The sequence below is a fragment of the Lutra lutra genome, chromosome 16 (assembly GCF_902655055.1).
Source record: "Lutra lutra chromosome 16, mLutLut1.2, whole genome shotgun sequence".
In the NCBI taxonomy this organism is placed as follows: Eukaryota; Metazoa; Chordata; class Mammalia; order Carnivora; family Mustelidae; genus Lutra; species Lutra lutra.
In genome coordinates, this window is record NC_062293.1 from 15,481,536 (window position 1) to 15,502,799 (window position 21,264).

At 36.4% G+C, this 21,264-nt stretch overlaps 1 protein-coding gene across 7 annotated transcripts in view; it reads right to left on the minus strand.

The window, feature by feature from the left end:
• TANC2 (tetratricopeptide repeat, ankyrin repeat and coiled-coil containing 2) overlaps positions 1–21,264 on the minus strand; it is a 375,400-nt gene that overhangs the window by 239,833 nt on the left and 114,303 nt on the right. For 4 of the 7 annotated variants that reach the window (XM_047706883.1, XM_047706882.1, XM_047706881.1 and 1 more), the window contains one exon: positions 5,975–6,157. In XM_047706883.1, coding sequence (XP_047562839.1) covers positions 5,975–6,157 — 183 coding nt within the window. The remainder of the gene's footprint in view (positions 1–5,974; positions 6,158–21,264) is intronic. The other 3 variants (XM_047706886.1, XM_047706885.1, XM_047706884.1) reach the window with 1 other exon arrangement.

Here is a 21,264-nt window from a genome sequence, read left to right on the forward strand (position 1 = left end):
TCAGTAGCCCTAGGGATCTAAGTCCATTTAGAGAGAATCCTACCACCCTCTTCAGATCACCCTGGCCAATCCAGCAAGAGTCCTGTTAAACTGGTTTTAGCAAGAATACCTCTACCCTATGTCTCCCTCTTGGTAATTTTCCATCCACCTTGTTGCCCTCCTCACCTTGCTCCTTGGCTATAAATCCTTAGCTTTCTTTACTGAATTTAGAATTGAGCCCAGTTCCTCACTAAAGTCTCTTTTCTCCATTACAATACTTCCTGAATACTACCTACTGTCCAGCTCTGGTTTTAACAATACTGACTGATGATAACTGAAATTACCTAAATTGAATCAAGTAACAACCCCTTAACATTCTACACTTCTGGTCTGGAAAGACTACAGGGACAGCAATGGAAAAGTCCCCTTTTCTCTACTCCTGCCACTGAGTAAAACTTGGAATTTACAACAGCATAATCTTTAACCTATAAAACTAGAGAATCTGAATTAGAAACAGTAATGAGGTCCAGACCTCGTTTAATTAGTACTATCATTCCAAAGAGCTTAAAATTCTTCATATACATTTTCTCATTTAACCTTAAAAAAAACAGATTCTGGGGCTCCAGATTTAATGAGACAGAATCTCTGAAGTGAGGTTGATTAGGTAAATCTGGATACTCAGATATCTGCTTTTTCCAAAGAAGTATTCCCAGTATTTCTAATGTGAGTGGTTCTAGGGACCACAGTGAGATATTTGGTAAGATACTTTATCCATATGGAAATTAAAATAGAAATATTTAACATCAGGGGCGCCTGGGTGGCTCAATCGTTAAGTGTCTGCCTTGGGCTCAGGTCATGATCCCAGGGTCCTGGGATTGAGCCCCATATTGGGCTCCCTGCTTGGCGCAAGCCTGCTTCTCCCTGTCCCACTCCCCCTGCTTGTGTTCCCTCACCTGCTGTGTCTCTCTCTGTCAAATAAATAAAATCTTTTAAAAAATAAATAAAAAATAAATATTTAACATCAGCAATGATGGAGCTTAGACTACCATATGTATAATTAATACACACACACACACACACACACACACTCTATATTTTTAATCTAATAAAATTCACTAGATCTTGAATTATAATATTTTTCCTAAAATTGCAAGATATTTACTCATGCTACAGAATCATAAGTACACCGCAATAAATCCGACTATAAAGACACAATATCATTATGCTCTTTATATTTTCAAGTTGGCTTTTCAATAATTTTCTCAAGATTATGTTTCCATTTTATCCAAGATAATAAATGAAAAGAAAAGTAACATTTACTTAATGTTTATTATGTATTAGGTTTTAAGTTTAAGAAATCTTATTCAATCTTCACAGGAACCCTATATTTTTTCTAACAATAAAAATTCACCAAAGTACATCTTGAATTCCAGTGCTTCCAAAAATTACAAGACTATCATGTGAAAACTATATCTTAAGTTCACTAAAATACATCAGAATATGTAGACTAATATTACGCATAGGCTGTTTTTAATGTCAAAATAGCTTGAAATCTTTTCCCCAGAATGTATCATAAACAAGTCAATGACTCCTTTTTATCCATATATTTTCATATATATTATATATATCATATATATTTCATATATATTTTATTCATATATTCCAAATATTATGGAAATAATATTTTGGCCATAGCTAGCATCTGAGTAACTAGGCCATAGCATGATCATGTAGGCTGTTGTGACTTACTTACCATCTAAACTGGACTACCACGCAGTCATTCTAATCTATGCAGCAAATACTTTTCAAATCAGGCCAAATAAAATTTCCCAATGACCAGATAATAATCCACTGGCTATCAATATTTGAAGGTTACACCTCAGAAAAGAAAAAGGGCTTACTTAAGGTGGTTAAATAAATTACTTGAAGATCACCTCCCAAAGGCTCAGAACTCCTATTTAACAGATCTGATGGAAAGTCACCCAAATCTCTTCTAGAATTACAATAAATATGGCTAACATTTATTGACTACTTATTCTTTGTCAGATACTGTCTCATGAGCTTTATATGTACCAACTCGTGCAATTCTTGTAAAGTCCTATTATCCCTACTTTAGAAAGAAGGAAAGTCAAGTACAAAGACTTTTAGCAAATTTGCTTAAGTTTATACAGTTAAGAAATGGCAGCCAGAGTCCATTTTGCAAGAGACTTCAGATTTTACACGTGGTAAAAAAATACAAACACTACAGAAAGGTACACAACAGAATCTGTCATCCCTCTCCCACTTTTGGGTTAGAATTACTGTTTCTCCATACCACCACCAAATGCATGCGTGTGTGTGTGAGATAAATAGATTACTATTAGTGATAAATATTTATATTTTAGTTTTTATTATACATATGTATAGATATATACATATATACATATTTCAAACTTGTTCAAATTTATTTGTAAAATAAACTCTGTGCGATAAAATTACTGTGTCAAGGATTATGTGCATTACAATTTTTTAAAAGATCTTATTTATTTGAGAGTGCACGTGCAATCCGAGCTGAACCTGTTGAGTCGGAGACTTAAACAACTGAGCCACCTAGATGCCCCTGTGCATTACAATTTTGATACACACTATCAAACTATACTACAAAAAGGTTGCAATGATTTATAACCCTACCAAAAATATGAATACTCAAAATTTAACCTTTACTAAATTTACAGTGTATCTAATAGGCAAACGGTTTAAAGTGTTGAATGAATGAACTATTGGCACTCCTAATTATCTATATTTTAAGAAGTATGCTTGAGGGGCTTTGGGATATCATGAACAAGAACATCTTGGAAAGAGCACTGAACAAGAATCTGGAGAACTGGGGCAATGCCATTACCACAGTAACGGGGCCAACAGTGTCTCTGCACACTTTCATCTCTACCTCCCCAGTGCACAGTGATATCCAACTAAGTCAAATGAAACTTGAGGCCTGCCCAACCTTAGGTCTTCTGGTTTTCCTTTAATGCTTAAACCATTTGGCTGTATCTTCTGTCCCTTGGAATAAAAAAGTCTTAATTGATATACCAAATGGGTCATCATCTACACCTGTGTGAAGGACTAGGCTAAATATGTTAGGAGTACAAAGGTTCTATAATAAAAATGACAGGAAAAGGTTAGTTATTTCTTTACTATATCTAACAAGATAAAAGAAAAAATATTTCTTTTCACCATTCTATTAACTTATTAGAAGTTAAAGACAAGATTTAAAGATCAGGAAAACACACAAGGTTAATGAACATAGCAAACTTTATTCCATCATATTCCATTCTTTACACATTTGCCAACAAGATCTGATAAAAAGGTAAATCAGATCACATTACTTGCCATTCTGGCTCTGCTTAAAATCCTACAGAGTTAGGTTCCTTACTATGACCTAAAAACCCTGGTTTCCGCCTACCTCCTCAACTATTTTCTACTACCCTCCCCTCTGACTTACTCTGCTGAAACCACACTTGCCTTCTTTCCATTCATTCCCTGAACATGCCACTTTCTGCTTTAGGACTTTAGTTCTGGCTGTTCCCTCTGCCTACAAGGCTCTGATCCTGTATCTTCCCACGACTGGCTTCCTTTTGTTATTCACATCTCTGTTCAAACAGCTCCTCTTCTGACTTTCCCTGATGACTCTAAAGAAAGAAATCCTACCTCCACTCCACTCTCCCTCTATTCCATTCCTTATTTTATTACCCTCATATTACTTGTCACCATCTAAAATTTTTCACCACTCTATTAAGTGGGCCTAGAGCAGTGCTTGGCATATTACTGGTTCTAAACAAATATTTGCTGAACAATTAAGTGAAAAGCACAGAAAAATAATAAACCACTTTGACTCTAACAAAGACAGGAACTAAACATTAGACAGAAAGAAAACAGAGTAAGATGACTATTCTGGCCCTACTTATTCAGTTTGGTTGGTAATATGAATACAAGAAATATAGGTAATTGGAAATTTAAATGCATGGAAATGGATAAATCAGTTAAGTGAAGCCCTAATGGCTGGATTAAATTAATGCATTTTGTTAAAAACCATTCTCTGGAGGACATTTATTTATGGTCAGCAAATCTTTCTCTATTTGGCTTTCTTTTTAGTTATTCATAACAAAATATAATTAAGAAAGATAACTCATAACTCTACTAACTAAGGTTTTAAATTTAAATTTCAAAGTAATTTCATTCTAGGTTAAATCAAAAAGTTCTTATCATCTGCTTCACTTGGCAGAAAATTGGCCACAGGAAAATGTTCATGGCATCCTTTTGCAGGAGACAGATTTCTCTCATTCAGAAATTTTAAAATACATCCTCAATCTTTAAATTCTTAGGCCTTTGGCAGTCTCTTCAACAAATGAAACGATTTGATAGCATTCAAATACTTCAAACATCAAAAAATTAAAACCAAATAGTTCACACATGTCAATAACCAAGTATGTCTCTTATTATTACTTCCCTGTCTCATCTCTGTGATATCAGGCATGTAAATGACTTTGTTATTAAACGTACTTATCTTTTAATAAAGTTCCTTATTTAAGTTGGACCTTAAACTGAGATAGGCAGATGGGATAGGAAAGCTTAAACTGGGATAGGCAGATGGGATAGGAACCTCAGGCAATCCAGTTTCATTTCTGCAAGGAAACGACTTTTCTTGCTAACTCTTCCAATGTGTGGTAAATGACAAACATCACTTGGTAGCCATCTTATATTTGGTTGATTGTATTTCAGTAACAGTAATATCTTAAACTACTAGAAAAAGGGGAGATTTCTAAGCAAAGAAATTTTATTAAGTTCAACCACATAGAATTTATCCTATTTTTAGATATCAGAGGGAATAAATATTTCAGTAAAATGCTACTAGGCTATTTTACTGATTTTTATTTAATGACCCAAGAATCAAAGTAGACTTTGACTCAGTTATCTGAAGAAGTCTAAAAACAATATAAGAGGCATGACTTATGCCTTGTGGAACTAAAGAATAAAGAAATACTATTATTTTCATGAAAATTATACACTGTAAAATTTTTATTCAAAATAGACAGAAGAGTCTAAAAATTCCATTTTCCTTTCTCTCCTCCTGTTTTCTTTTGAACTGTCATATGATAATCAAACCTCCCCACTGCCTAGCTCAGTGCCAGACACATAGGAAGTAGTTATGTATCCTTTGGGAATGACTTAATTTCTTGCCCCAAACACTCATAACCCACCAATACCAGTCAACTTAATGATACCAGATATATATTGATAATGTTAAAAGAAATCTAAGAAACTGACCTAGGCTTACATATTTTCGTATGTAAGTATCATTCAACATATTAAAATTTCTTCTTCTTCTTTAAAAAGACAAAAAAAACAAAAGTTCATTCAATAATTAAGACACACAGTTTCACACCTAATCACTGGAACTGAATGGGTAATATATACTGTGAGATCATATTAAAAAGTCAGTACAATCCACAACTTATGAATTATAGTTAATACCCTAAGAAGCTGAAAGAATGTACAATGGGAGAGGAAAAATATCTAAATCAGCTTTTAGAAATAGATGTGAAATATACAGATTAGGATTAAAAACAAAACATGACTGATGTACCTTTGCTGAACTATGAAGCTCTTACTATCCTAAAATTACAACATTTCCACTGTTAATCTGACACAAACAAGCTGATAAATGAAATCAGAACAACAGTGTATTCTGGCAAAACCAGAAGTTTCCTGAAAGCCTAGAAAAATGTGTCCACAACAGATGGATCACTTAGAAAATAAATACATCAATCTGTCAAACTGCGTACTATTCTAATTCCCTAAATTAAAATCAGTAGGAGTTCCACTTTCCAATGTCTGTGACATTAGGAAGGCCAAAAAGGAAAAACCTAAAGATGCACATAAATATATCTGTTATGACCTCAAGTGCCATACTGTTAGGTTTCCTGTTAAACATACTAAATTTAGGTAAAGTCCTTACCAGTTAACTTCTTCACAGGTTGGAGCCGAACACTGATAGACTGATGTGTGAGTAAGGGGGAGGATGGAAGAGAGCGAGACATGCCCTCCATAATCCGAATGTGCTGCATACCTTCACTCACTGGAAGTGGCGGAACCGCGTAGTCTGGCTCAAAAGCACAGTCGCTTTCTGTGGAGATGCCACCTGTTAGGACAGGAAAGGATGGAACAAAAGAGCTGATAAGAAAAGATTCTTTCTTCTCTGTTAAAATCTACCTTTTAAGATAATTCAGAACATCATATGACCATGTTGATTTTCACAGTAAAAAGCCAAATAAGATTATTTTCAACACCCAAATTCATTTCTATACTTACTAAATGGACACTTAACACCAGGTTTAGCACTAGGAAATTAAACATGGATAAAATAAGGCTCCTCCTTATAAGGGCTCACTGCCCCATGAATGATACAGTCCCATAAAGAAATAATTATGGTACAACACAGTAAGTGTTACAATTAGAGCACTGGTCTTTGGTTTTTTCCCCCTGATAAAAACCATAAAAGAAGATATTCACCTGCTTGATAATCCAATATGTATAATTGCTAGTAGGACCAATGTAACTCTATCTCTCACTCTTTTTTCAAGAAAGTATGTGAAAATACAAGTAGGTAAGACTGACATTATTACACGGTGATTTTTGAATCTGCTTTGATATTTTTAAAAAATTATGTATTTCTTTTTTTTTTTAAGATTTTTTTTAGTTATTTATTTGACAGACAGAGATCACAAGTAGGCAGAGAGGCAGGCAGAGAGAGGAGGAAGCAGATTCCCCGCTGAGCAGAGAGCCTGATGTGGGGCTCGATCCCAGAACCCTGGGATCATGACCAGAGCCAAAGGCAGAGGCTTTAACCCACTGAGCCACCCAGGCGCCCCCCAAAATTATGTATTTCTACCTATATTCTGTTGACTTCTACTTCTAATAATGGCAGAGTATATATTTCAGACCAACTTTTCCCTAAGAAAAACTAGAACTATACATATATTTTAAAATCTTCCTGGGCACTGAAGAGTTAATAGCATGATGAAGGATTACAAAAAGAAAAAAAGTAGGGGAGTGGGGGACTGAAGCCTGGTATTTGTGGCTACTTTTTACTTAGTGGCATCTGAGAGGCTAAGAAGCTATTGACAGTTTTAAAGAGCTGGAAGGGCAAATATTGAAATGCAGAGAAAACCAATATACAGAAGGGAAAGCTGGTAAAATTCCAACACTTTTGTTTGGAAGCCCAAAGGGCTACACTCTAGGAGTAAGTATGAACCAAAGCTAGTCTGGTCTTTTACAGGAAGAAAAGCTCAGCTCGAAATGTCTACCACAAAATTAAATTAAGGCAATCTTGGATTGCTAATGCCTGCCAAAAACTAACACAAATCTTCTTAGAGGGAGACAACATTGTCACAGGTCTCAAATTACTGCTATAATTTTTCATACACAGTATCTGGCCCTTAATTAACAAACACAAAGAGGTAAAACAATATGAAAAAAGTAAATCAGAAAGACCATTCAAAAGAGATAGTCTCACAAGGGATAGAGATTATGGAGCAATGAGGCACAGAATTTAAAGTAGTATACTTAATTAACATCTGAAAGATTAAAATAATCTGAAATAAATTTAACCAAGGATGTGAAAGATCCACACACTGAAAACTGTAAGACATTGATGAGAGAAACTGAAGAATAAGTGGAAAGATATCCCAAGTTCATGGACCAGAAGAATTAGTACTGTTAAAATATCCATATAGGGGTGCCTGGGTGGCTCAGTGGGTTAAAGCCTCTGCCTTCGACTTGGGTCATGATCCCAGAGTCCTGGGATTGAGCCCCATGTCAGGCTCTCTGCTCAGCGGGGAGCCTGTTTCCTCCTCTCTCTCTGTCTGCTTGTGATCTCTGTCTGTCAAATGAATAAATAAAACCTTAAATAAAATAAAATAAAATATCCATATAACCCAAAGTCATCTATAGGTTCAGTGGAACCCCTATTAAGTTTCCAATAGCATTTTTTATAGAAGTAGAAAAAAGCAATTCTAAAATTTTTATGAAATCACAAAAGACGCTAAGTAACTACAGCAATTCTAAGAGAGAGAAAAACAAAGTGGGAGCTATCACACTTACTAATTTCAAAGTATATTACAAAGCTATAGTAACCAAAACAATTGGTGGTAGCATAAAAATAGAGCAGAAGACCAAAGGAACATAGACCAAAAGAATAAAAAGCCTACAAATAAACTCACACGTATATGGTCAACTAATCTTTGACAAGGGCATCAAGGATATACAACGGGGAAATGAAAGTCTTTTGAATAAACGGCGCTGGGAAAACTGAAAAGCCATGTGAAAAGAATGAAATTGGATCCTTATCTTATACTATATACAAAAATCAACTGAAAAATGGGTTAAAGACAAACATAAGACCTGCTGCCATAAAACTCCTAGACAAAAACACAGGAGAAAAACTCCTTGAAATTGGTCTTGGCAATGGTTTTTTGGATTTGATACCAAAAGCACAGGCAACAAAAGCAAAAGTAAGCAGGTGAGACTACACCAAATGAAAACTTTCTGCAGAGCAAAGTAAACAATCAACAAAATGAAAAAGCAACCTATGGAACCAGAGAAAATATTTGCAAATCACACATCCTTAGGGTTAATATCCAAAATACATAAGAAACTCATACTCGGGGCGCCTGGGTGGCTCAGTGGGTTAAAGCCTCTGCCTTCGGTTCATGTCATGATCCTGGGATCAGAGATCCCATGAGTCCTGGGATCAAGCCCCACGTGGCGCTCTTTGCTCAGCAGGGAGCCTGCTTCCCCCACCCTCCCGCTGCCTGCCTCTCTGCCTACTTGTGATCTCTCTCTCTCTGTAAAATAAATAAAAATAAAATCTTAAAAAAAAAACTCATACTCAATAGCAAAAAAAACAAACAACCTAATTATAAAATGGGCAAGAGACAAGAATAAACATTTTTCCAAAGCAGACACACAAATAGCCAACAGGTACATAAAAAGGTGTTCAATATCACTAACCATCAGGAAAATGCAAATCAAAACCACTATAAGATACCACCTCACACCTGTTAAGACAGCTATTATCAAAAAGTCAAAAAGTCAAGTCAAAAGATAACAAGTGTTGGCATTGATGTGGAGAAAAGGGATCCCTTGTACACTGTTGGTGGCAATGTAAATTGGTACAACCATTATGTAAAACAACACGGAAGAGCCTCAAAAAATTAAAAATAGAACTACCATATGACCAAGCAGTCCTACTTCTGAGTATATACTAAAAGGAAATAAAACTATCATTCCAAAGAGGGATTATTATTCATAGTAGACACAATCTGGAACAACCTCAGTGTCTGTCAAATGACAGATGAAGAAAATGTGATTTTTACACACACACATACACACACACACAAACGAATATTACTCATCCATAAAAGAGAAGGAAATCCTGCCGCTTATAACACCATGGATGAATCTAGAAAATATTATGCTAAGTCAAATAAGCCAGACACAGAAAGACAAATACTGCATAAGCTCATTTATATGTGTAATCTAAAAAATAAAGCCAAACTCATAGTAAAGAGAGGGGAATGGTGACTACCTGGGCTAAGGAGATGAGGGGAAAAGAGAGATGTTGTTCAGTAATTAGTTAAGTAAATTCTGGAGATCTAATGGACAGCATGATGACTAGCAGTGATAATAATAATACACTGTATACTTGAAATTTCCTAAGTGAGTAGATCTCAGGTGTTCTCACACATGCACAGGAAGGATAATTTTGTGAAGTAATGGATATTTAATTAGTGTGATGGTGGTAATCACTTCACAATGTATACATTTATCAAAATCACATGTTATATACCTTAAATATATGCAATTTGTATTTCTCAATCATACCTCAATAAACCTGGGGTAAAAGAGTGGAAAATTTAAAAAAAACAAGCACATGGTCTTATATGAAATGATGGTAATGTGGTTTACACTGAGAAGTAAAATTAAAGCGAGTGGGGATGCCCTGGGTGGCTCAGTTGGTTAAGCCACTACCTTCAACTCAGGTCATGATCCCAGGATCCTGGGATCGAGTCCCACATCAGCCTCCCTGCTCAGTGGGGACTCTGCTTCTCTCTCTCTCTCTGTCCCTCCTCCCCACTAATGCATGCTCGCTCTCTCTCTCTCTCTCTGACAAATAAATAAAATATTTTTTTAAAAATTAAAGCAAGCGTCTCACTTAGGTTCCCAATTGTGTTATAGTTGTAATTTCATCATATGCAATTCTAACTCATTTTAAAAACCTACCATGGGGAGCTGAGATGGTTAAGCATCTGCCTTGAGCTCAGGTCATGATCTCCGGTTTCTGGGATTGAGCCCCATGTCAGACTCCCTGCTCATTGGGAAGCTCCCTCTCCCTTTGCCTCTCCCCCTGCTCATGCTCTCTCTCTCTCTCTCTCTCTGTATCTATCTCAAATGAATAAGTAAAATCTTAAAAAAAAAAAACCCACCAAAAACTATTGTGATATATCATGTATTATAACATAACCAGTCTCTAATTAAGGGCCACTTACACAGCTCTTTCCATAGTATTTCTATAGATAATACATATAGTATTACTGGGTCAAAGTGCTGAGAGTTTCCACTGAGAAATACTGACTAAATGCTATATCAAGTTTGTGTAGGAGAGCCTGGATGTCTCAGCTGGTTGAACGTTCTACTTTTGGTTTTGGGTCAGATCATGATCTCATGGGTCTTAAGAGATCAGGTTCATGTTGGCCTCCGTACTCAGTGGGGAGTGTGCTTGAAAGTTCTCTCCCTCTGCCCCACCCCCATTCACTTTATCTCTCTTGTGCCCTCTCTCAAATAAATAAAAGAATCTTTTTTAAAAAAAAGTCTGTGTCATGTTGCATGTAAAAAAGGGGGGGGTAGTAGTATGCTTAAATATTTGGAGAAAATAAAACTTTAGAATTCTAGCTAAGAATTAAAATTATAAAAATAAAAACTCAACAGATGAATTGAAAAACACATTAGACAGAGATGAAGAGATAATTAGTAAACTGGAAGGCAAAAGGTTTATGCATCAAAAGACACTATAACAAGAGTGTGAATGGGGGCGCCTGGGTGGCTCAGTTAGTTAAGCATCTGCCCTCTGCTTAGGTTATGGCCTCAGTGTTCTGGAATCAAGCCCTGAGTCCTTGGGCTCCCTGCTCAGCAGGGAGTCTGCTTCCTCTGCCCCTCCTCTGCCGCCACCTTCTACTCCCCGCCCCAGGCACATGCATGCTCTCTCTCTCTCTCAAAAGAAAAAAAAAAAAAAAAAGTGTGAAAAGACAACACCTAGAATGGCAGAAAATATGTGCAAATCATGTATCTAAAAAGAGTCTAGAATCCAGACTATATAAAGAACTTCTACAATTCAAGAACAAAGTGACAATGCAATTTAAAAACAGGCAAAATATCTGAATAGACATCTCTCTGAAGAAGAGATACAAATGGACAAAAAGCACATGAAAATGTACTCGGCATCATTAATCATTATGGAATGTAAATCAGGAGTCACAGTGAGATATCGCTTTATACCCAGTAGGATAGCGATTAAAACAAAACAAAACAAAAACAGACAACAAAAAAGTGTGGTTGAGGATGTAGAGAAGTTAGTTAGAACCCTAATACATTGCTGGTAGGAATATAAGATGGTATGACTGCTGTGTAAAACAGTGTGCTGTTCCTCCAGAAAGTTAAACACAGAATAACCCAGCCATCCCACTTCTGTGTATACACCCAAAAGCAATGAAAACAAGTTTTCAAGCAAAAACCTGAAAGTGAATGTTCATAGCAGCATTAGTCAGAATATTCAAAAGTGGAAACAACTAAATGTCTTGAACTGGTGAATGGATAAAGAAAATGTGGTATATTTATATAATCGAATATTCTTTAGCAATAAAAAAAAGCTAGCCTGAATCATGCTACAGTATTGATAAACCTTGAAAACATTATGTTTAAGTAAAGAAAAAAAAAACAAACCAAAACACAAAAGGTCACATGTTGTAAGATTCCATTTATATGAAATGTTCAGAATAGGCAAATCTAGAGAAAAAGTAGACTATGATTGCCAGGGACTACAAGGAGGAAGGAATGAAGAGTGACTGCTTATGAGGTACAGAATTTCCTTTTGGAGTGATGAATGCAGTAATGTTTGCAAAACATTATAAATGTGTTAAAAGCCACTGAATTGTACATTTTTAAACGGTCAATTTTACCTCAATAAAAAAATTTTATGTAGATACTTACCACCTACTCACCTATTTATTCAAACCAAGAAACCTAGTAAATTGTTAATTTCTTCCTGACACATCCCTTTGCAACAAATGCATTAGAAGTTCTACAGATTATCAGTATAAACAGATTTCAAATCAGCTATACTCTCTCCATTTTTCCTACCATTACCATAGTCCAGATCACTATTATTTTCCTCCAAGATTCTGTTGGCAGAAATATAGAATTTATTCCTTATCCTTTGAGCTTAAAAATTTTACTAAGATTCGACTTAACTTTTTTCTTCTCATTAGTCTCTGGGTCCTTTCTTTTACTATGTTGACTAATTCTTCTCTTCTGACTATTCTTTTTTCTCTCTCTGGAACAATGATCAGATGGATATAGTATCTCCTAGACATATTTTTCAAGTCTCTCTTTCTCACATAATAGATTTCTAATCTTTGGGCATTCATGAATAGACTTGAGACTGGATTATATGGAATTACAATATTTTATGTTTACACACACAGAGTCATGCTATTAATGTAATTCCCTAAATGAGGAATCCTTTTGTTGAGAAAAATCAGCATTATATTTTTTAAAAGCAATGTATCTAGAAGAATGCATTTGATTTAGTGAAGCATCCCTCTTCACTTGAAATATTCCAATATGAGAAGTTGGCTGATAATTTTAGAATCTAATAATACTCCTTAAGGAATAATACTGCAATTAGTCCAGTCTGGATGTCCTAGTTCACTTTTCTACTTAAAAATATTTTCCTCCATATTCTTTGTCCTATAAATTGTGCTTGAACTCATTGAACTAAAAATATGTTTCAAGTAAAGTACTGGTAAGCATTAACAGAATTCGGCTACATTAGCCAGTTTTTCTTGAGTAACTAGCAACCTCAAAATCTCAGTAGTCTATAACATTTACTTTTCTCATGAGTCTGCAGACTCATGAGACTGTGGGTCTCAAGGTGGGTCAGCTGAGTGAGGCTGAGCTATGAGGTTCAGAACTACTCCAGTGTCTGCAATACTGGGCCTAATCACTGAAGAGGTAGTGAATATGTGGGGCTGCTCCTCTCAAGGTAGATCACAAGCGTGTAGGAGGCCAAGTCAAACCAGAGGAGCATATTTAAGACCTCTGTTTACTGACATTCCATTTGGCCCATTTCAGTGGGAACTAGAGCAAAGTTGCGTAGCAAAAAGAATGGATGATTAATTTTTTTTCAATGTTTAAGCAATGCTCCTCATTCATTCCTCATATGTTTAGCATATTTATTGAGTACCCATATTCTGGTAAAAGATAATAAATAACATTTTTCCAGGGGTGCAAAGTGCTAGCTCTAGAGCAGGGCCCAGCATACAATGGTTGCTGGTAAAATCTGGCCTCCACCTATTTTTGTAAGTAAGTTTTACTGGATCACAACACACATTTATATGCATATTGTCTATGTGCCATAATGACATAATTGAGTAGTTGCAAGAGAGACCATAGAGCCCACAAAGCCTAAACTACGGGCTCTTTTGACATTTACAGAAGCTCTGCTACAGAAACAAACAGGGCAGTAAAAAGGGGAGAAAGAGACTGCAAAGGGATGAAGGGATAATTTATTTTATAACAGAGGGAAGTGAAATTGGGAATCCAATTTACCAAGCATGTAGGATGATATTTACTGGTATTCCAAATTACTCATCTTCATCTTCCATCTTTTCTTTTCCTACCACTTTTCCTGCTTCAATCAACCAAATAAAAGTTACTGTAATAATGTGATAAAAAAAATGGCAGAATAAAATAACCTGCTTAAAAAATTGTTATGTTGAACAAATAGCATGGAGGACAAGGGGAGATGGAGAGGAGAAGGGAGTTGAGGGAAATTGGAAGGGGAGGTGAACCATGAGAGACTATGGACTCTGAAAAACGATCTGAGAATTTTGAAGGGGTGGGGGGTGGGAGGTTGGGGGCACCAGGTGGTGGGTATTGTAGAGGGCACAGATTGCATGGAGCACTGGGTGTGGTGCAAAAATAATGAATACTGTTATGCTGAAAAAATAAAAAAAAAATTAAAAAAAAATTGTTATGTTGGACACCTGGTGATTAAATTATTCAAAGGTGAACTAAGAAAGCACAAGGACATCAAGTAGATGAACATTAAAGAAGCATTAGGAGTAATTATAATTCAATAAAAATTTCAGTCATCACTAAGTCTAATATAGATGATTATTAGATATTAAAGCTCAAGTTAATAAATCTTTAGTCAAAGGCAATACTTATTCTACAGAACAGCCTTCTAATTTTTCATATTACATGACTAACCACAAATAAAACTTATAAATCAAAACCTCCCGCATGATACTTCACTGAACTACACATACGATTCGTGAATTTTTCAGTTTATGTATTATACTTTAATAAAAGTTTATTTTTAAAAAGCCTGGTAAAAAAAAATAGCCCCTAAAGTCAAAGGACTTTTACACATTTCAAAAACAAAGGGTGCTCGCCTAAATTACTTCAAACACCCTTTTAACTCATGGCTTGTATTGCTTTGTAATTTGGCAATATTCTTGCAACAGATCCATATATGAGGCAGGTAACAGGCATTTGAGTAGTATAATAACTCAGACAGGACCATGTAATTAGACACCATGACTGCCTCTATAGAAAACTCTCAAGAATCTACAAAGAAGCCACTAGAGGGGCACCTGGGTGGCTCAGTGGGTTAGGTCTCCGCCTTCGGTTCAGGTCATGATCCCAGGGTCCTGGGATAGAGCCCACATCAGGCTCTCTGCTCAGCAGGGAGCTTGCTTTCCCCTCTCTCTCTCTGTGCCTGCCCCTCTGCCTACTTGTGATCTCTGTCTGTCAAATAAAGAAATAAAATCTTAAAAAAAAAAAAAAGCTACTAGAATAAAATAAGTGGGTTAGGTAAATTCAAAGGTTAGAGTCAAAGTACAAAAGTCAAGTGTCTTTGTACATACTAGCAATAACACTTGGAAAATAAAAATTTTTAAAAGCACACCATCAAAATAGCATCATTAGAAACAATGAAATTAATCAGGAATAAACCTGACAAGATAAATATAATAGCACAATATTTGTATGCTAAGAACTATAAAACACTGATGAAAAATATCAAAAATCTAAATGGAGAGATAGAATGTGTTCATGGATCTGAAGATGGCTATCTTTATGGTGCCTATTCTCAAAGTGATCTATAGATTTGAAGCAATTCCAGTGAAAATCTAGCAGGCAGTATTTTGGTAAAAATCAACAAGCTGATTTTATTTTATTTTTTTTTAAAGATTTCATTTATTATTTATTTGACAGAGAGAGAGATCACAAGTAGACAGGCAGGCAGAGAGAGAGAGAGAAAGAGAGAGAGGGAAGCAGGCTCCCCGCCAAGCAGAGAGCCCGATGCGGGACTCGATCCCAGGACCCCGAGATCACGACCCGAGCTGAAGGCAGAGGCCCAACCCACTGAGCCACCCAGGCGCCCCTGATTTTATTTTTTTGAAACAACCCCAAGATCAAGAGTCTCATGCTCTACTAACTGAGCCAGCCATGCACCTCTGATTTTAAACTTTATATGTAAAAATTTCAAAAACACAGACAAAACAATTTTGAGCAAGGAAAAGCAAACTTTGAAGTCTCACAGGACCTAATTTCAAGACTAACTATAAAGTTACAGTAATCCAGACAGTATGCGGTACTGGCAAAAGAATGGACATGAAATCAATGGAACAGACTACAGAGTTCAGAAAAAGACTCACACAATTACAGTCTTTTCTTTTCTTTTTCTTTCTTTTTTTTTTTTTAGAAAGAAAGAGGGAAGGAGAGAAGAGTAGAGGGAGAGAGAGCGAATCCCAGCTCTGCACTGGGCATAGAGCCCAACACAGGCCTCAATCTCACAACTCTGAGATCACAACCTGAGCCCAAAACAAGAGTTGGGTGATTAACTGACTGAGCCATGCAGGCACCCTAGTCAACTAATTTTTGACACAAGTGTATGGACAACCTAATGTTCAAAGAATAATCTTTTCAACAAATAGCTTTGGAACAACTGGATATCCATACCCAAAAAACAAACCTTTACCTAAATCTTTATCACATACAAAAGTCATGCTGAAATGGATCATAGACCTTAATGTAAAATTTAAAACTATAAAACTTCTAGAAGAAAACACAGGAGAAAAATCTGGATGAACTTGTGTCAGGCAAAGATTTATTACAATGAACCCAAAAAAGATGAGCTATTCAAGAAAAATTGGTAAGTTTTGGGATTCATAAATATTTATATATTTTAAAATCTACTCTTCAAAAAGACACTGTTACAAAATGAAAAAAACCAGTATCAACTGAAAGAATACATTTGCAAAACACATACATGTTAAAGGACTGGAATTTAGAATATAAGTAAAACTCTACAGTAACGAGAAACTACTCCAATTTAAAAAGTTGGCAGATCTGAACCGACATTTCATTAAATAAGAGATATGGATGTCTGATAAACACGTGAAAAAACAATCACTAATCATTTGGGAAATGCAAATTAGAAGATGTCACTGTAAACCTAGTGAAATGGCTAAAATTAAAAAACAAAATGCTGACCAGGATTAACCTAATGCCTAATGCTACCAGGATTAACCTAGTTACCATTCACTCTTTTCTCCACCTCTCATTTTTTGTAAAAGATTTTATTTATTTGCTAGAGAGAGACCAAAAAAGGAGCCCAATGCAGGACTTGGTCCCAGCACCCTGGGATCAAGACCTTAGCCGAAGGCAGTGGCTTAACCGACTGAGCCACCCAGGTGTCCCCCTATTTTGTTTTCTTGATAGCACTTATCATGACCTGAAATTACCTGGTTCTTTTATGTTTCACTTCTCTAGAATGAAAGCATTATAAAGTAGAAATGTTTGGCTTGTTTATTGCTCCTGTCCTTTGGCCTGATTGAGACCTGGGTACTGGAGTTGCTCTTGGGTAGACAGGGGTGGCATAGCTGACTCAGGCTCCCGGCTTCTGTGGGGGCCCAGCTCTGACCCTTCCATCTGCCTGGATGCTCTGTCCTAAGGTCTCTTTTCAGTGTTTCTTCTTACCATCCTGATCTTAGTACAGAAAGAACATCTCTCCATACAGAGGCTTTACTGCACTGGCTAAGATCTCCAGACACAGATGAAGAAAAGTAGTGATAGCAGATATCAGAGAGGGAATGCTTTCAGCTTTTCACTACAGTGTCTGCATAAACGAGATGCAAAAAGAAGGGAATCTTAATGAGATAAACTCTATGAATGTAATCTATGTGGAAAAGCCTTCAGAAGGAGCACTAATCTTATTTTGCAGGAGGAATCATTAAGAGAAACAAATCATGAATATAAGAATTCTAAGAAAGCCTTAAGTAACCATTATTTTCTTCAAAGAAATAGGAGAATTAAAATGAAGGGTTCTTCAAATAATTTCAGAGCAGACAAGCATCTGGTCTATAGTCATTCCCAAAATATACATGAGATTTCACACTGGAGACAAACTTTATTAATGTCTGGTCTTGTGGTACACAAGAGAATACACACTGGGCAGAAACTATGAACAAAAAGACTAAAAGAAAGCCTTCAGAAGGATCACTCATTTTACTTCTTACCAGGGCGTCCACAATGGGGAGAAATTCTACAACCACAAACGACTGAGGAAAAGCCTTTAGTAGGAAAAGTAAGCTCACAGCTTATGTGAATACACACAGAGGAGAAACGCCATGACTGTGATGAATTCAGAAAAGCCTTCTATAGAAACCTTAAACTTACCAAACATATGCAAGTACATCCTGGGAAGAAAGTTTATGAATGCAATGATTGTGAAAAAGTTTTTAGAAGTCACTCATCCCACGGGAAAAATGTGAGCACACACACTGAAGAGAAGCTTTATACATATATATAAAATGTGGGAAAGGTTTCAATGATCCCTCTTGCCTTTACAGACATGAGAACTCACACTGGAAAGAAATCTATGAATATACACCATGTGGGAGAGCCTTCAACCCCAAATCTTCCTTTGTTCTACATAAGAGAATTAATACAAAGAAACAAGTTGTATGAGTGTTTTATAAGTATCAGTAAAGTCATATCTTTGAAAAACATGATTAGGTTCCTGTTCTAGGAAAGACGGAATAAATATATTCCACCTTTACTCTCCCACTGAATGCAACTTAAACGCTTGAAAGAATGCAGAGAGCTCACTTCCAGCTTCCTTATAGGACTACAGAGCACTTCCCCTGTCCCACGCTTTACCGTTACGTTACTACTTAGCACAGCTCATTTTACCAAGAACGCCATGTCTACCTTTCAGCAGAAACTTACACGCCATACTAAAAGGCAAAAATACAATTTGAAGAGAAAGAATTATGTGTCAAACCAGAAACAGATATGGCAGGGATGTCAGAATTACCAAACTGTGAATTTAAAAAATGTAATACTTAGACATGATTCTAACAAAATATGTATAAGAACTATATGAGGAAAACTACAAAACTCTGATAAAAGAATTTTTAAAAATCTAAATAGATGGGGGCGCCTGGGTGGCTCAGTGGGTTGGGCCGCTGCCTTCGGCTCAGGTCATGATCTCAGGGTCCTGGGATCGAGTCCCGCATCGGGCTCTCTGCTCAGCAGGGAGCCTGCTTCCCTTCCTCTCTCTCTGCCTGCCTCTGTGCCTACTTGTGATCTCTGTCTGTCAAATAAATAAATAAAATCTTTAAAAAAAAAAAATCTAAATAGATGGAAAGAGATTTCATGTTCATGGAAAGAAAGAATTAATATTGTCAAAATGTCAGTTTTCCCCATATTGATCTATCAGATTGATTCAAAGCAATCCCAATCAAATCCCAGGAAATTATTTTGTTAATATTGACAAACTGATCCTAAAGTTTATATGCAGAGGTGAAAGACGCAAAAAGTCAACTCAATATTTGAAGAAGGATAAAGTCAGGGAACAGACATTACTGAACTTCAAAACTTACTGCAAAGCCACAGTAATTAAGGCAGTGTCATAGTGGTGAAAGAACAGACAAATAGATCGATATAAGAAAATGGAGAGTCCAGGGATGCCTGGGTGGCTCAGGGTTAAGTTGCTGCCTTCGGCTCAGGTCATGATCCCAGCGTCCTGGGATCTAGTCCCTCTTTGGGCTCCTTGCTTAGCAGGGAGCCTGCTTCTCTCTCGGCCTCTGCCTTCCACTCTGCCTGCTTGTGTGGGTGCTCTCTCTCTCTCTCTCTCTCTCCCTCTCTCTGACAAATAAATAAATAAATAAAATCTTTAAAAAAAAAAAAGAAAAGAAAAGAAAATGGAGAGCCCAGAAATAGACCCACAAAACTATGTCAACTGCTCTTTGACAAAGGAACAAAGGCAATACACTGGAGAAAAGACAGTCTTTTCAACAAAGGATGCTGGGAAAACTAGACCTCCACATTCAAAAAAATGAATCTAGACACAGACGTTACACCCTTCACAAAAAATTAACTCAAAATGGATTATACACTTAAATGTAGCATGTAAAACTATAAAACTCCTAGAAGGTAACACAGGAGAAAAACTAGATGACCTTGGGTATGGCAGTGACTTTTTTTCTTAAGATTTTATTTATTTGACAGAGAAAGATCACAAGGCAGGCAGAGAGAAAGGGGGAAGCAGGCTCTCTGCTTCGCAGGGAGCCCAATACAGGGCTTGATCCCAGGGCCCTGAGACCACGAACTGAGCCAAAGGCAGAGGCTTAACCCACTGAGCCACCCAGGTGCCCCTACAGTGACTTTTTTACATACAACCTCAAAAGCATAATCCATGAAAGACATAATAAGTAAGACTTCATTAATTTAAATTTTAAACATTTAAAACTTCAGCTCTGCAAAAGACATGTAATAAAGGGCCATTATCCAAAATATACAAACTCAGTAAGATGAAAAGCACAGGTAAAAAAAGGATAAAAGATCTGAACAGACACCTTACTAAAGAAGACATCTAGATGGCAAATAAGCACATGAAAAGATGTCTACCATTATATGTTACCAGAGAATTACAAATTAAAACAACAATAAGATAACTACTACATACTTACTAAAACAGTCAAAATCCCAAACACTGACAACACCAAATGCTGACATGGATACGGAGCAACAGGTACTCTCATTCATTGCCGGTGGGAACGCAAAATGGTATAGCCACTTTGGAAGACAGTGTGGCAGTTTCTTACAAAACTAAACATTATCTTATAATTCAGCAATTGTGCTCCTTGGTATATACCCAAATGAGTTGAAAATATATTCACACTAAAACCTGCACATGCATGTTTATTGCAGCTTTATTCATAATTGTCAAAACTTGGAAACAACCAAGATGTCCTTCAGTAGATGAATGGTAAATAAACTATGGCAGATCCAGGAAACAGAGTATTATTCAGCAGTAAAAAGAAATGAGCTATCAAGCCATGAGAAGATTGCAGAACCTAACATGCACAACACTAAGTGAAAGCAGCTAACTGGGAAAGGGGACATACTATATGATTGCAATAGATTGACATTCCAGAAAAGACAAAACTATGGAAACAGTAAAAAGATTAGTGGTTCCCAGGGATCGGGGGAGGGAGGGATGAATAGCCAGACCATAGAAGATTTTTAGGGCAGTGAAACTATGATATTATAATGGTAGACACATGTCAGTATACATTTGTCAAAACCCATAAAAAGTTCGACAAGAGTGAACTCTACTGTAAACTACAGACTTCAGGTGATAATGATATGTTAAGGTAGGGTCATCTATTATAAACAAATGTACCAGTCTGGTGAGGGATACTGATAATGGGGGAGGCTCTACACATGTGCGTCCAAGAGCCATCAGGGAACTCTTTGTACCTTCCACTCAGTTTTGCTGTAAACCTAAAACTACTCTAAAATATACAATTTATTTTTAGAAATTTTAAATGTATAAACAAAACAAATAAAAAGAATGCACAGAGTAGCTATCTGAGGACTGAAAAAGAAAACAGC